The sequence below is a fragment of the Balaenoptera ricei genome, chromosome 16 (assembly GCF_028023285.1).
Source record: "Balaenoptera ricei isolate mBalRic1 chromosome 16, mBalRic1.hap2, whole genome shotgun sequence".
NCBI lineage: Eukaryota > Metazoa > Chordata > Mammalia > Artiodactyla > Balaenopteridae > Balaenoptera > Balaenoptera ricei.
This window is the reverse complement of record NC_082654.1, coordinates 27,205,143-27,222,202: the sequence shown is the minus strand read 5'-3', so window position 1 is coordinate 27,222,202 and position 17,060 is coordinate 27,205,143. Positions and strand designations below refer to the sequence as shown.

The 17,060-nt window shown below is 40.4% G+C and overlaps 1 protein-coding gene across 8 annotated transcripts in view; it reads right to left on the bottom strand.

The window, feature by feature from the left end:
* Positions 1-17,060, bottom strand: part of ARMH3 (armadillo like helical domain containing 3) — a 181,605-nt gene that overhangs the window by 93,689 nt on the left and 70,856 nt on the right. For 7 of the 8 annotated variants that reach the window (XM_059900248.1, XM_059900245.1, XM_059900250.1 and 4 more), the window contains 2 exons: positions 5,067-5,149; positions 4,402-4,528 (listed from right to left, as the gene is read on the bottom strand). The exons of the other annotated variant lie outside the window; for it this stretch is intronic. In XM_059900248.1, the coding sequence (XP_059756231.1) occupies positions 4,402-4,528; positions 5,067-5,149 (210 nt within the window). The remainder of the gene's footprint in view (positions 1-4,401; positions 4,529-5,066; positions 5,150-17,060) is intronic. 8 annotated transcript variants of the gene reach the window in all.

Sequence of the window (17,060 nt, the reverse complement as noted above, 5' to 3'; positions counted from 1 at the left end):
TATAGGCAAATATAAAAAATATATTTTTCCCTCTGAAGTTCTTTAGAATTTGGATGATTGTCACAAGTGAAAATTATAGCATTGTCTGGTGGGGTTTTCAATGTAGATGTAATACATATGACAACTATAATACCAAAGTAAGTGTGGCGGGCTGGTGATTAGAGAACCCTATATAGTAGGAAAGCTTGTATATTTTACTTAAGTGGTACAACACTAACTCTAAAGTTGGCTGCATTTAGTGACTTGCTTCCAAAGAACAGAGCACGGAACAGGAGGAAAAAAGCAACCCTGCAGAGGAGAAACTTTGCAAACACTTCCTTAACCAAGTGATCAAGATTAACATCACCAGTGATTAAGTCATGTTAATAACATATACCCTTGATGTGATGAAAAGGCCACTCTGACACTGTGGCATTCTTCCCCCAAACGCATAACCCTAGTCCAACCATGAGTAAGTCATCAGACAAACCCAAATTGAAGAAGGTTCTCCTCAAAACTGTCAAGGCCATGAAAAATGAGCAAACACTAAGAAACTGTCAGATAAAAAGAGACTAAGGAGACATCACGAGTAAATGTAGCAATGGATGAGATCCTGGAATACAAAAGGAACATTAGAGAAATTAGCAGAATCCAAATAAAGTCTAGAGTTTAGTATATTTTTTTTATTGTGGTAAAAAACACCAATCAAAAAATTTACCACCTTAACCTATTTCTAAATGTACAGTTCAATGATGTAAAGTATATGTACACTGTTGTGAAACAGATCTCCAGAACCTTTCTGTCTTGCAGAACTGAAGCTCTGTACCTATTAAACAACTCCCTTTGCACCCTCTCCACCACCGCCTGGTAACCACCATTCTGTATCCATGAATTTGACTACCTTAGATACTTCATACAGGTGGAAACCTTTTGTGACTGGCTTATTTCACTTAGCATAGTATACTCAACATTCATCCACATTGTAGCATGTAACAGGATTTCCTTCTTTTTAAAGGCTGCATAGCAACCCATTATATGTATATATCACATTTTATTTATCCATTCATCTGTTGATGGACATTTGGGTTGCTCCCATCTTTTGACAATTGTGTATAGTGCTGCCATAAACACGGGTATGCAAATTTTTTTTTTAATGGGCAAAAAATCTGAACAAATCCTTCACCAAAGATATATGGATGGCAAATAAGAATAGGAAAAGATGCTCAACACCATTATTCATCAGGAAAATGCAAATTAAAACCATAATGAGATATCGCTACACACCTGTAAGAAGCCTAAAAAAAAAAAAAAAAAAAATGCCAGCTAGGATATTGAGTGACTACAACTCTTGCATACTGTTGTAAGTAATGTAAAATAGTACATCCACTTTGGAAAACAGTTTGGCGGTTTCTTATAAAGTTCAACATATACTTACATAATACCCAAAAATCCCATTCATAGGTATGTAATCAAGTGAAATGCAAACTTGTGTTCACATAAAACTGTACAAAAATGTTTACAGGGGCTTTATTTACAATCCCTAAAAACTGGAAACCTCCTAAATGTCCTTCCACTGATAAATGGATAAACTAAGCTGGCATATTCCCACAATGGAATATTATTCCATAATAAAAAGGAATGAACTACTGATACATGCATCAACATGGATAACTTCAAACAAATTACTACGTATAAGAAGCCAGGGCTTCCCCTGCAGTGGTTAAGAATCCGCCTGCCAATGCAGTGGACACGGGTCCGAGCCCTGGTCCGGGAAGATCCCACATGCCACGGAGCAACTAAGCCCACGCACCACAACTACTGAAGCCAGTGCACCACAACTACTGAAGCCTGTGCACCCTAGAGCCTGTGCTCCACAACAAGAGAAACTGCAGCAATGAGAAGCCCGCGCACTGCAACGAACAGTAGCCCCCACTCACCACAACTAGAGAAAGCCCGTGTGCAGCAACGAAGACCCAAAGTAAACAAAAATAAAATAAATAAATAAATAATTTTAAAAAAGAAGCCAGACTCAAAAGACTGTATGATTTCTTCTATATATTTTTTTAGAAAAGGCAAAACCATGCGGACATGGAACAGATCGGTGGTTGCTAGGGATTGGGATGGGTGGAAGAGTTGACCTCACAGGAGCACAAGAGAAGTTTTTGAGATAGTGAAACCCTTCTATATCTTGATTTTCTGTGATAATTACACTTCCATATGCATTTGTTGAAACTCAGAATTGTACATTTAGGGTGAATTTTACCATATATGTAAATTATACCTCAAAAAACTTGACTTGAAACAAATGTTTCTTTCCACCAGAAGTTTCCTCATACTTTATACAAAATGGAGAGAACTGAAACATGCCACCTCCTACTATTTGTTGTGTTTCATTTAGTGAAATTTTCGCTTTCCTATTTGTACTTTCTTTTTTTTTTTTTTTTTTTAAAGATTTATTTATTGATTGATTGCTATGTTGGGTCTTCGTTTCTGTGCTAGGGCTTTCTCTAGTTGCGGCAAGCGGGGGCCACTCTTCATTGCGGTGCGCGGGCCTCTCACTATCGTGGCCTCTCTTGTTGCGGAGCACAGGCTCCAGACGCGCAGGCTCAGTAATTGTGGCTCACGGGCCCAGTCGCTCCGCGGCATGTGGGATCTTCCCAGACCAGGGCGCGAACCCGTGTCCCCTGCATTAGCAGGCAGATTCTCAACCACTGCGCCACCAGGGAAGCCCCTATTTGTACTTTCTTGGTTACCATTTTAATTCCGTTAGCAGATTTGAGCATTCCCAGATGTCCTCTCTTATCTTATTGCTGTGGCTACAAGGGTTTATCTCATTTGTGTATATGGCACAGTGGAGCAGGTAAGTCAGATGTCTATAAAATACCTCCCCCATTCCAACTCTCTTTCCTTTCCTCACTGAAAGACATCTTTATTCATCTATTAATGGGTGCTAAAGCCTCTGGGGTAGCTCTTCACCCTTGGAAAATCCTATATTCTTGAAAACAAGGACATTGGTAAAGCCGGGTACATGCAAACCACACCAGGGTACCCTGAGCACCTTTTGCCAATGGGAAGTTTGCCAGAGGGTTCTCATGGAACACTTCCTAGCTCCTAAAAAAAAGAGACGTGTGTCTTGATGTGACAGTGGGAACTTAATATTCTGAGGGGAGCTGACCTGATGCTAAAGCTATTACACTGAGAATAAGAGAGTAGGGAAATAGAAAAAATTTTTTCCTCCTAGGCAATCCTTCTTTTCCATGGTTTGCTTCTACTCTTCCTCCAGGTATTTGTTCCAAATCCCCTCTAGCTTTCTCATCATACAGGAGTCCCAAGCAGAAGATGAACTTTTCACGAATAGACCCAATGAAAGGGATAAAGTAAACTAATCGACAGTGACAGAAAGCAGGTCAGTGGTTGTCCAGGGATGGCGGGTGAGGGATAGAGGTGGTAAAAGGGACATAAAGGGACACAACGAAATTTTAGGGAGGGGATGGATATGTACATTATCTTGATTGTAATGACAGCTTCACATACATATAAATATGCTAAAACTTATTAAAAATTGTATACTTTAAAAGAATGCAGTTTGGGACTTCCCTGGCGGTCCAGTGGTTAAGACTCTGCGCTTCCACTGCAGGGGGCGTGGGTTCCATCCCTGGTTGGGGAACTAAGATCCCACAGGCTGTGTGGCGTGGCCACAAAATAAATAAAAAATTTTTAAAAAAACAGTGCAGTTTATTACATATCAATTATATCCCAATAAAGCTAATAAGTTGGAGTTTTTTAACAGACAGCTTTATTGAGTGGCTTTCTGTTTCTGGGCACTATAAAGACCTTTCAAACTTAGGTGGGTTTGAGTAGCCTCTTCACTCAAACTTACAGGGATACATCACCTCTTTCAGAAATAAGTTATACTCATTACAGCTACAGAGTAAATTTTTAGTGAGCCAATTGCCAAATGGTTTGCAACAAAAATTTTTATCTAATGCCCACTTCCTCTTGTGAGTTATGCTAAAAATACCTAGGTATATAAAAACTCCTTAAAACCCTGTACCTTCTCAAATCACACAATGTTCCCTTGGGATCCAAGCTCTTTTGTTTGCTGCTGTCAACTCCCACCCACTCTCACTCTGATCTCACTGGTATTCACTAAATCCACAAGCCTCCCTATTCTCTCTCTTTCACAAACATCAAGAAAGGGCTACAGGGAAGCTAACCAGCTTTCTACTGAGATGAATTCTGAGTTCCTGAAGGCAAAGAAGTCCACATATTCTTTCTTATTGCCTGAGAAAAGGAGACTACATAGTTCTGTGCCAAGCAAGGGCACCAAGCAACTAGAGGAGAATCTTTTGTAGTCTTTTCCTCTCATATACCAAAAATCACAGCTGATGGGGAGACAGGAATAAAAAGAAGACAGCTTACCCATGGAGTAGAGGTTGTCAAAGCTCTGGTGCATGCGGATAATCTCATAGTAGAGTTCATCATAACTACTGGGGGTGGGCAGGAATGTATCGCCATATGTGATAAACATATTAAATAGGTTCACAATCTAAAAAAGAAGCAAAAGCCCATAAACAGGTATCATACTATGAAGACCAGAAGGGTATTACCAGTAGTGTGCTATAGCCAGCTCTTATTGTCTTGCAAGAGTTAATTGTTAAATTTTCAGAAATTTTGTGAGCTGGTTATTAAACAAAGTCATTATTAAAAATTAACTTACATAAACTTGCAATTCAATAAATTATATTAAAATAAAGTAATAAGTACTCAAAACTCACCACTTCCTAATTATTTTCTACTTTTTAGTATTATCAGTGCTCTTGAAATTAATTTACACCTCTTATATCTGTGTGGTGGGAATATCATATAATGGTGTGTTACCATTATCTCATGAAAGAGCCCCAGGTTCTCCAAAGACATAGGTGAAAGTGGGGAGCACCGGTATAGAGATTCTGATCCAAAGGGAAAATAAAGGCCTGGTTTTCCCTATGGCTTAATCCCTAGAATACCAGCTCCTGTCTCAAACCAGCCCATTTCTGCCTTAGGGTACAGCTTCATAAAAATAAATATATTTTTTTGCTACTCACCATAAGGGCTAAGGTAAAAATGTTGTGTTTGGCCAAAAGTACAGTCTCATTTGACATAAGGAACTTCAGCAAATTTATCAAGGCTTAAAAAAGAAAAAAAAAAAAAAAGAAAGAAAGGCATCAATAAGGTAATCAAAGCATAATCAATAAAGTTATTAAATGAAAGCAATGAAAGTAGACTAGCTCTACAGAAATCCAAACAGGGCTAGAATGAGTACATCACAGCTACTAAGGACTTTTTAAAAGCAGGCAAAGTAAGTGTATTTGAAGAAAGCACTGACCTTCCCAAGCACATGTCTGCTTATCTGCCCATAGGTTTTTAAAAATCTACTTTTTGCCACTTCTTAAACAGCAATTGAGCTCAGAAATTTGATTATAAAATGGACATTTCAGTGTTCCAAATTTACTCCTGCACGGTGATTTCCACATCAAATTTGCTCAGTTTATTGAATGTCCCCTTCTCACCGCAGGATGCTAGCATCCCAAGTCACCAAGTTTTAGTTATGTAACTGTTTCAAACATCACTGCTAAGAAGGACATGTTTTAATTCTAACTGGTCAACAGATGTGCCAGATATACTGTAGAACCTACTGCTTCAGCTCTGGATAAGAAAGGAGCTCATGGACCAGAGGGCAGACAGCAGAAGCAAGAAGAACCACAATCCTGCAGCCTGTGGAACAAAACCACATTCACAGAAAGATAGACAAGATGAAAAGGCAGAGGGCTATGTACAAAATGAAGGAACAAGATAAACCCCAGAAAAACAACTAAATGAAGTGGAGATAGGAAACCTTCCAGAAAAAGAATTCAGAATAACGATAGTGAAGATGATCCAGGACCTCGGAAAGAGAATGGAGGCAAAGATAGAGAAGATGCAAGAAATGTTCAACAAAGACCTAGAAAAATTAAAGAAGAAACACCTAGAAGAATTAAAGAACAAACAAACAGAGATGAAAAATACGATAACTGAAATGAAAAATACACTAGAAGGAATCAATAGCAGAATAACTGAGGCAGAAGAACAGATAAGTGACCTGGAAGACAGAATGGTGGAATTCACTGCCACAGAACAGAATAAAGAAAAAAGAATGAAAAGAAATGAAGACAGCCTAAGAGACCTCTGGGACAACATTAAACGCAACAACATTCGCATTATAGGGGTCCCAGAAGGAGAAGAGAGAGAGAAAGGACCCGAGAAAATATCTGAAGCGATTATATTCGAAAACTTCCTTAACATGGGAAAGGAAATAGCCACCCAAGTCCAGGAAGCACAGAGAGTCCCAGGCGGGATAAACCCAAGGAGAAACACACTGAGACACATAGTAATCAAACTGACAAAAATTAAAGACAAAGAAAAATTATTGAAAGCAACAAGGGAAAAACAACCAATAACATACAAGGGAACTTCCATAAGGTTAACAGCTGATTTCTCAGCAGAAACTCTACAAGCCAGAAGGGAGTGGCATGATATATTTAAAGGGATGAAAGGGAAGAACCTACAACCAAGATTACTCTACCCGGCAAGGATCTCATTCAGATTCGATGGAGAAATCAAAAGTTTTACAGACAAGCAAAAGCTAAGAATTCAGCACCACCAAACCAGCTCTACAACAAATGCTAAAGGAACTTCTCTAAGTGGGAAACACAAGAGAAGAAAAGGACCTACAAAAACAAACCCATAACAATTAAGAAAATGGTAACAGGAACATACATATCGATAATTACCTTAAACGTGAATGGATTAAATGCTCCAACCAAAACACAGAGGCTCGCTGAACAGATACAAAAACAAGACACATATATAGGCTGTCTACAAGAGACCCAGTTCAGACCTAGGGACAAACACAGACTGAAAGTGAGGGGATGGAAAAAGATATTCCATGCAAATGGAAATCAAAAGAAAGCTGGAGTAGCAATACTCATATCAGATAAAATAGACTTTAAAATAAAGAATGTTACACAAGACAAGGAAGGACACTACATAATGATCAAGGGATCAATCCAAGAAGAAGATATAACAATTATAAATATATGTGCACCCAACATAGGAGCACCTCAATATATAAGGCAACTGCTAACAGCTATAAAAGAGGAAATCGACAGTAACACAATAAGAGTGGGGGACTTTAACACCTCATTTACACCAATGGACAGATCATCCAGAGAGAAAATTAATAAGGGTACACAAGCTTTAAATGACACAAGAGACCAGAGAGATTTAATTGATATTTATAGGACATTCCATCCAAAAACAGCAGATTACACTTTCTTCTCCAGTGCACATGGAACATTCTCCAGGATAGATCACATCTTGGCTCACACACAAATCAAGCCTCAGTAAATTTAAGAATATTGAAATCATATCAAGCATCTTTTCTGACCACAACGCTGTGAGATTAGAAATCAATTACAGGGAAAAAAAAAGCATAAAAAACACAAACACGGGCTTCCCTGGTGGCGCAGTGGTTGAGAATCTGCCTGCCAATGCAGGGGACACGGGTTCAAGCCCTGGTCTGGGAAGATCCCACATGCCGCGGAGCAACTGGGCCCGTGAGCCACAGCTACTGAGCCTGCGCGTCTGGAGCCTGTGCTCCGCAACAAGAGAGGCCGCGACAGTGAGAGGCCCGCGCACCGCAATGAAGAGTGGTCCCCACTTGCCGCAACTGGAGAAAGCCCTCGCACAGAAATGAAGACCCAACACAGCCAAAAATAAATAAACAAACAAACAAACAAACAAAAAAAACCCCACAAACACATGGAGGCTAAACAATACGTTACTAAATAACCAAAACATCACTGAAAATATCAAAGAGAAAATCAAAAAATACCTAGAGACAAATGACAATGAAAACACGATGATCCAAAACCTATGGGATGCAGCAAAAGCAGTTCTAAGAGGGAAGTTTATAGCAATACAAGCCTACCTCAAGAAACAAGAAAAATCTCAAATAAACAATCTAACCTTACACCTAAAGGGACTAGAGAAAGAAGAACAAACAAAACCCAAAGTTAGCAGAAGAAAAGAAATCATAAAGATCGAACCAGAAATAAATGAAATAGAAACAAAGAAAACAATAACAAAGATCAATAAAACTAAAAGCTCGTTCTTTGAGAAGATAAACAAAATTGATAAACCATTAGCCAGACTCATCAAGAAAAAGAGGGAGAGGACTCAAATCAACAAAATTAGAAATGAAAAAGGAGAAGTTACAACAGACACCAAAGAAATACAAAGCATCCTAAGAGACTACTACAAGCAACTCTATGCCAATAAAATGGACAACCTGGAAGAAATGGACAAATTTTTAGAAAGGTATAACCTTCCAAGACTGAAGCAGGAAGAAATAGAAAATATGAACAGACCAATCACAAGTAATGAAATTGAAACTGTGATTAAAAATCTTCCAGTAGGGCTTCCCTGGTGGCGCAGTGGTTGAGAATCTGCCTGCCAATGCAGGGGACATGGGTTCGAGCCCTGGTCTAGGAAGATCCCACACGCCACGGAGCAACTACGCCCCTGAGCCACAACTACTGAGCCTGCGCATCTGGAGCTTATGCTCCGCAACAAAAGAGGCCGCGATAGTGAGAGGCCCGTGCACCGCGATGAAGAGTGGCCCCCGCTTGCCACAACTAGAGAAAGCCCTTCCACAGAAACGAAGACCCAACATAGCCAAAAATAAATAAATAAAAATAAATAAATAAATAAAAATAAAGGAATTCTTTTTTAAAAAAAAAAAATCTTCCAATAAACAAAAGTTTAGGACCAGATGGCTTCACAGGTGAATTCTATCAAACATTTAGAGAAGAGCTAACACCCATCCTTCTCAAACTCTTCCAAAAATTGCAGAGGAAGGAACACTCCCAAACTCATTCTATGAGGCCACCATCACCCTGATACCAAAACCAGACAAAGATACTACAAAAAAAGAAAATTACAGACCAATATCACTGAAGAATATAGATGCAAAAATCCTCAGCAAAATACTAGCAAACAGAATCCAACAACACATTAAAAGGATCATACACCATGATCAAGTGGGATTTATCCTAGGGATGCAAGGATTCTTCAATATATGCAAATCAATCAATGTGATACACCATATTAACAAACTGAAGAATAAAAACCATATGATCATCTCAATAGATGCAGAAAAAGCTTTTGACAAAATTCAACACCCATTTATGATAAAAACTCTCCAGAAAGTGGGCATAGAGGGAACCTACCTCAACATAATAAAGGCCATATATGACAAATCCGTAGCAAACATCATTCTCAATGGTGAAAAACTGAAAATATTTCCTCTAAGATCAGGAACAAGACAAGGGTGCCCACTCTCACCACTGTTATTCAACATAGTTTTTGGAAGACCTAGCCATGGCAATCAGAGAAGAAAAAGAAATAAAAGGAATACAAATTGGAAAAGAAGAAGTAAAACTGTCACTGTTTGCAGATGACATGATACTATACATAGAGAATCCTAAAGAGGCCACCAGAAAACTACTAGAGCTAATCAATGAATTTGGTAAAGTTGCAGGATACAAAATTAATGCACAGAAATCTCTTGCATTCCTATACACTAATGATGAAAAATCTGAAAGAGAAATTAAGGAAACACTCCCGTTTACCATTGCAACAAAAAGAATAAAATACCTAGGAATAAAAAAAAAAAAAAGAAAGGAGCTCATGAAGAAAAAGAAAGCCCTTCACTGTACTAAATATTTAAACAAAAGTGCAGCTTGCTCTGTCCTCTCTTGACTGTGACAACATTTACTGAAAAGGTCCCCTTTTTGCCTTGTAATCTTTAATGAGGGGAGAGAGTGCTAAAACCCAAGCAATCTCAGTTATGTGACTGCCTGCCAAGTCCCTAGGTTAACAGTGCAGCTTTTTTTTTTTTTAAAGTATTTTTTCCTATTTCTTTTTTTTTTTTTTTTTAATAATTCTTTACTTTATTTATTTATTTTTGGCTGTGTTGGGTCTTCGTTTCTGTGTGAGGGCTTTCTCCAGTTGTGGCAAGCGGGGGCCACTCTTCATCGCGGTGCGTGGGCCTCTCACTATTGCGGCCTCTCTTGTTGCGGAGCACAGGCTCCAGACACGCAGGCTCAGTAGTTGTGGCTCACGGGCCTAGTTGCTCCGCGGCATGTGGGATCCTCCCGGATCAGGGCTTGAACCCGTGTCCCCTGCATTGGCAGGCAGACTCTCAACCACTGCGCCACCAGGGAAGCCCCCAACAGTGCAGCTTTAAAGACAGTTTTGCAAATAAATATTAAGCATAAAATAATTTATCAGTTGCCTTATACTCTCTCACCTAAGACTATAAAATAAATTCTGCTTCTCTGCCCATCATGACTACCGCCCCTGTACCTATTTCCCCCGTTTGATGGGGAACTATAAAGAAGGGGTTCAGCAGCTGCAAGTATTTGATGTTCCTTTTGTCTTCTCCCCCTCAACCCTTCCTACTTCCACAGACACAAAAAGGCTTGACCTCTCCTTTTCTAAGACCATATCTGCTTCTTTGCCAGCGAAGAAGTCCTTTCTCCCATGCTGTCTGAGCTTTGTGTGAAGTTTACTACTCTTAGAAAAGAGATGTGAGCTTTGATTTGAAACAGCAGGGAATGATGAGTAGAAGTAAGTCTCTCCAGACACTTGCTGCCTGCCACACAACACCCCTCACTCTCAATCCTCTAAAAGCACAGGTACAGTAAAGAAACAGCAGGCAAAAGTACAAGAGCTTGTCTACATTCTGTTTCTAAAGCCTGGACCTTCCCTTCAAATACCAAAAAAAAGAAAAAAAGAAGCCTTGCTAGGGATGAAGGAGATAGGCATCCTCATTTATGAACTCTTCACCCTGACTCAAGTTCTCTGAGGTTTCATAATGGAAAGGCAAATGATAGGCAGCTGGCCCTTTTGATGTTGTCTGTTAACAAGTGATCTACTGGACTGGACCCAAAAAAAGCTCCATGGGAGCCCATTCTGGATCACACAACCTGCTTAGCTCCTACTAGGAGCTCAGAAAATGAAGGGGACTAGCTAAAATCCACATAAAAATGACTAACCCATGGGAATTCCCTGGTGGTCCAGTGGTTAGGACTCAGCGCTTTCACTGCCATGGCCTGGGTTCACTCTCTGGACAGGGAACTAAGATCCTGCAAGCCGCGCAGCACGGCAGCGGGGGGGGGGGGGGGGCAAAAAAAACAACCACTAACCCAGCCCAAACCGCTCTCCTTAATGAGTAGGGGCTGCCCAGTCCACCCCTAACCCCAGAGCTTAGAAAAGCCCTATTAATGGATAAATCACCTGACAATAAGACTCCTTAAACTCACAGGAGACAAGAGAAAAGGATGGGTAACACACGTGGCACTCTGCACAACATAATGGCTAGATAGAGACAAAGCTGCTTTTGCACATATCCAATCAAGGAGGGCTTTTGTCCCAGGCACACACAGCACAAAGATGCAGCCTCAGCAGTGGTTATGCAGTAATTAAGGGGTAGAAAACCTGGAGAAAAGGAAGTGAGAGCAATGATTTATTTCTCCTCTGCTGGACTACAGCTAGTCTTGATCTCTGGGATTCAGAGTCAGGGATAACAAAGTGATAAATATGAGGGGAGGAAGAGAGCAATTCTGGCACAGGACAAGAGGTGGCCTGTGTCCTAACTGCCACAGACGTCAGCAAAGCCAAACAGTATTGAGAAGGAGAGTCCAGAACTTCAACACTCTGAGAGTCAGTGTCAGGGGCAACCTGCATTCTGCCCCTGACAATTCAGGTCAGACCCCCTACCCTCTGAAAAAAGCCAGGGTTTTCTTACCTGGAAGTTATCATTCTCTAGAGGGAATTTAATAGGCAGCTAAAATGAACAAAGCAACCTTAAAATTGGCTCCCACAAGCCTCTGACATCAGGGACCACGATTCCTCTTCAAGAGGGAATGTCCCAAATATCTCATAAAATAATGCTTTTTTCCTTCAACATCTGACTTTGCACTCATTCTATCAACTGTTCAGTGTCCTATACACATCACTACACACACGTTGTCTTCTATCCTCTGACCTGACGTGATGGGAGTTCAAAGTCTGTGAGGCTTTGACATAGCTGATTTTAGACTTTTAGAGCTAGAAAAGACCTTGGAGGTCATTTAATCCAACTCCCTCATTTTTTGGATTCGAAAACAACCCCCCACCACCACCCCAACTAGTTAGTGCCTAAGCAGGGACTAGAACCTGGTCTCCTGGTCAGTGTTCTTTCTACCATACCATTAAGATAAGATTAAACAAATAAAGGTGCTAGATGCAGTCAAATGTTAAAGGGAAGGAAGCTTACATAAAAATGGTGTGCTTAGACTTGCTGACTATACTGTTACCAACACTTCTCTAGACTCTGGTTTGTAACTTTCTCCACCTACTGGCTGCTCCAAGGTTATTTTCATGTATTTGATCCCCTCCTTTTCTTGGTCTTCAACTACTTATTAGAGTAAAGATGTTTAACACCTCATTATTACCTTTCTTCTACTCATTCTCAACACTAAAAAACACCCAGTAGCTTTTCTCACTACAAACTGCCTCAGCAGGCCCTCTACATCGGCTCTTATCTCTCTCCTTTAAATCTCACCTTTCACACACCTCTATCTCCCTTTCTGTTTCTGCTTCCTCTCTAGTATCTTTAAAAAATAATAATAATAAATGTCAACTAAAACTGTTCCCATTTCCCTCACTCAGGGTTGCCTCCTTCAAAATTATGTACTGAACATGGAATATGATCAGATCTGGACTTCAAATGGAGCCAAGATCTCCTTTCTTTATGCAAAATCAGAACTGAAACAAAAAAAAACCCATGAGTATAAACAATTAATAGCCAGGCTTATTCATAAGCTATTATGGTATAGTGCTATGAACAGGGTTTAACTGCAGGCCAGAGAATAGCCTTGGGCCAGGGGCAGGTTCAAGGACGGCAGAGATCTGGTACTCAGGATCTCGGTGCCAACACACAAGTAGCACAGAGCTCATGTTGGCTGACTCCTGGCTCACCACTCTCCACACACACACATTTTTAGAAAACTGCCCTTGATCCACTTGTCCGCTTGGTGCCATCTGGGCACATAACCAACCAAACTGTCACAGAAGTAACAGTACATAGAGGGAAGAGTTAAGATAACTACAAAAGATAAGGGGTTGGTTGTATAAACATAGTATTGTTAATTAGTCATATGTCTATAAGAGTTTGGTATCAAGTACAATACATGCTGTAGTCATTGTGAAGATAAGAGGGACAGGATATACTTTTTTTTTCTTTTTAATTTAACCCTTTGGTTTACCATGTTTCTAATTTTTTAATTATAGTTTTAAAAGGAAGCAGGGGAGAAGAGACTAACACAAGCTCTAACTCACCAAAGACATGATCCTTAGTCTGAGAGATTTCCAAAGAAAAAGGGCCTATGTTATAGAAACCCATTACTGTGTAAACAGTTTTGCCCATTAGGTGAGCAATGGCTACTCATCCACAAAACAGAATGGCACAGGGACTACCCTGGTGGTCAATGCAGGGGACACGGATTCAAGCCCTGGTCCAGGAAGATCCCACATGCTGCGGAGCAACTAAGCCCGTGCGCCACAACTACTGAGCCTGCACTCTAGAGCCCTCGAGCCACAACTACTGAGTCCGCGCGCCACAACTACTGAAGCCCACGCGCCTAGAGCCCATGCTTAGCAACAAGAGAAGCCACCACAAAGAGCAGCCTACGCACCGCAACAAAGAGTAGTCCCTGTTCGCCACAACTAGAGAAAGCCCACACGCAGCAACAAAGACCCAACGCAGCCAAAAATAAATTAAAAAAAAAAAAAAAAAAAAAAAAACAGAATGGCACAGCTTACTGCAGAATCTTTTCGGATGAGGACAAGCTTGGTGGTTGAGACCTTCCAGGCCTTAACAGACAATTCTCATTGGCCCCCATCCTTCACAGCCCCAGGAGTAGGTTGTCCCAAAACACCAATGCCAGATAGATATATCATATAGAGAAATGCATCACATCTTTCTGCTGAATGACAACAACTACAAGTCAATAACTGTGTCAGAAGCTCACACAAAGTACAGTGGCCCCTCGGTATCCACAGCGGGGATGGGGGGATGGGGTGTGGAGATTGTTTCCAGGACCCCCCACAGATACCAAACTCCATAGATGCTCAAGTCCTTTATATAAAATGATGTAGTATTTGCAGTGTAACCTACACACATCTTCCTGTATAATTTAAATCATCTCTATAGACTACTTATAATACCTAATATAATGTAAATGCTATGTAAATAGTTGCCAGCATGCAGCAAATTCAAGTTTTGCTTTTTGGAACTTTCTGGAATTTTTTTTTCAAATATTTTTGATCCATGGTTGGTTGAATCTGTGGATGCAGATATGGAGAGACAACTGTATCTCAAACCTTCCTCTTTTCTACTGTGCTCCACCTGATACCTTAAAAAGAGACACTTAACTACAGAAATCACCTCCCCCAAACTGTATTCTCATCTCTTTTCAAAGGGAGAAACACAAAAGTCATAAATGGCAAGGGAGGTAACATTTATTAGGTGTCTGCTAGATGCTAGGCATCATGTAAAGCACTTAAAGTACATCACTCTCACTGAATCCTATTAATTATCCAATGAAGTAGGTATTAGTGGTCCCAATTAACAGATACCCAAACTGAAATTCAGAAAGATTAAATAAGTCACCCAAAGCCACATACTAGTTGAAGTTAAATTACATTAAGGGCAACATACCAAGAAAAAGGTCCATGAACTCCCCCTGCTGAGGTCTATGAAACTGTACTGGTTCCTCCTAAACTTCAATTAAAAAAAACGTTTGTTGGGACTTCCCTGGTGGTCCAGTGGTAAGGAATCCACCTTACAATGCAGGGGACTTGGGTTCGATCCCTGATCAGGGAACTACGATCCCACATGCCGCGGGGGCAACTAAGCCCGCACGCCACAACTACTGAGCTGGCGTGCCACAACTAGAGAAGGAAAAACCCTCACGCCACAACTAGAGAAAAGCCCACGCGTCGCAATGAAAAGATCCCGCATGCCTCAACAAAGATCCCACGTGCCACAACTAAGACCTGACACAGCCATAAATAATAAATAAATAAATAATAAATCTTTAAAAACAAACATTTGTAGAGTGTGCGGGAGCAAGCTCTCTAGGGCCAATACCTATACTTGCCACCCAAAACCATAACTTTAGTCAGAACTGCACTTAACCAGCCCCTCACACATCCAAGTGACCAAAAGAAAAATCATGTAAGTTCAAGTCCATCTCTCTTGTAGGCATCTCAGGATTTCACTCCACTGACCTAAGATACTTTAACCTGCACACTCTCAAAAACAAGAGGTTGAAAGCAAGGACTCAAGTATTTGTGCATCAGTATTCATAACAGCATTATTCACAATAGCCAAAAGGTGGAAGCAATACAAGAATCCATTGACACATGAATAGATAAACAAAATGTGGTATATACATACATTCGAATATTATTCAGCCTGAAAAAGGAAATTCTAACACATGCTACTACATGGATGAAACATGAAGACATTATGCTAAGTGAAAAATGTCAGTCACAAAAGGACAAACACTGTATAATTTGATTTATATGCAGAGCCTAGAGAAATCAAATTCATAGAGACAGGAAGTAGATTGGTGGTTGCCAGGGGTGTGGAGAGGGGGGAATGCAGACTTATTGTTTAATGGATACAGTTTCAGTTTAAGAAAATTTTAAAAATTCTGGAGATGGAAGGTAGAGATGGTTGCACAGCAATATGAATGTACTTAATGCCAATGAACTGTACACTTAAAATGGTAAATTTTACGTATGTTTTACCAATTAACAAACAAGAGGCCAATGTTTTTCTTTCCATAGACACTAGCAGGAGCCCTGCAAACACTCCATCCCAACTTTCTGTAACCTCAGTGTAACTGATGAGCTGAAATCTACATCATGGTACACAATACTGAGTATAGGGCTAAACATACAAAGGTGTTTTCTTTTTGATGGGGAAAAGAAAAGGAGCCAAATATACTCAATCAACAGAGAGCCATGGATCTTGAGCAGGAATGCAAATTGAAAATGAACACTGGACAGCCTTCAAGACAATACTATGGCAGTCTTCAGAATAATAATCAGTTTATAATCAAAGCTAACAATGTACCGAAATACAGTTGACCCTTGAACAACATGGGTTTGAACTGCATGGGTCCACTTATATTTGGATTTTTAAAAATAAATGCGTACTATGGTACTTCATGATCCGTGGTTGGTGAATCCACAGATGCGAGACCGTGGATAGGGAGGGCAGACTGTAAAGTTACAGGTGGATTTTTGACAGGGTTGGAGGGAGTAGTGGGCGGTGTTAGCACCCCAAACCTTCAACTTGTTTAAGGGTCAACTATACTAACAATATTCTAGGAAATCCTTAGGTATCCTGGGTTTGCCTCCTAATCTTTTCTATTTCTACTAAATGAGGATCCAGAGACCTGGCTCCAAATACTCTTAACCTGCACTGAGTGAAAAACAGAGAAGTTGTGTCAGTGAAACATCTGAAGTATTACATTACACATTCATAAGTTTAAGTTGTAGGGAAGTGGGTGCTCCATACACACTTGTTTCTTCATTGGAAAGTCTTTTCCACCAGGCACTTTGAAAATTTAGTTTCTGGGTTTGCTTTCAGGAACTACAAATTGGCTGCAACTGCTGCCTCTTTTTTTTTTAATTAATTAACTAATTAATTAATTTATTTATGGCTGCATTGGGTCTTCATTATTGGGTCTTAGTTGCTGCACGCAGGCTTTCTCGACTTGTGGCGAGCAGGGGCTACTCTTCGTTGCAGTGCGCGGGTTTCTCATTGCAGTGGCTTCTCTTGTTGCAGAGCTTGGACTCTAGGCGCACAGGCCTCAGAAGTTGTGGCACGCAGGCTCAGCAGTTGTGGCTCACGGGCTCTACAGCACAGGCTCAATAGT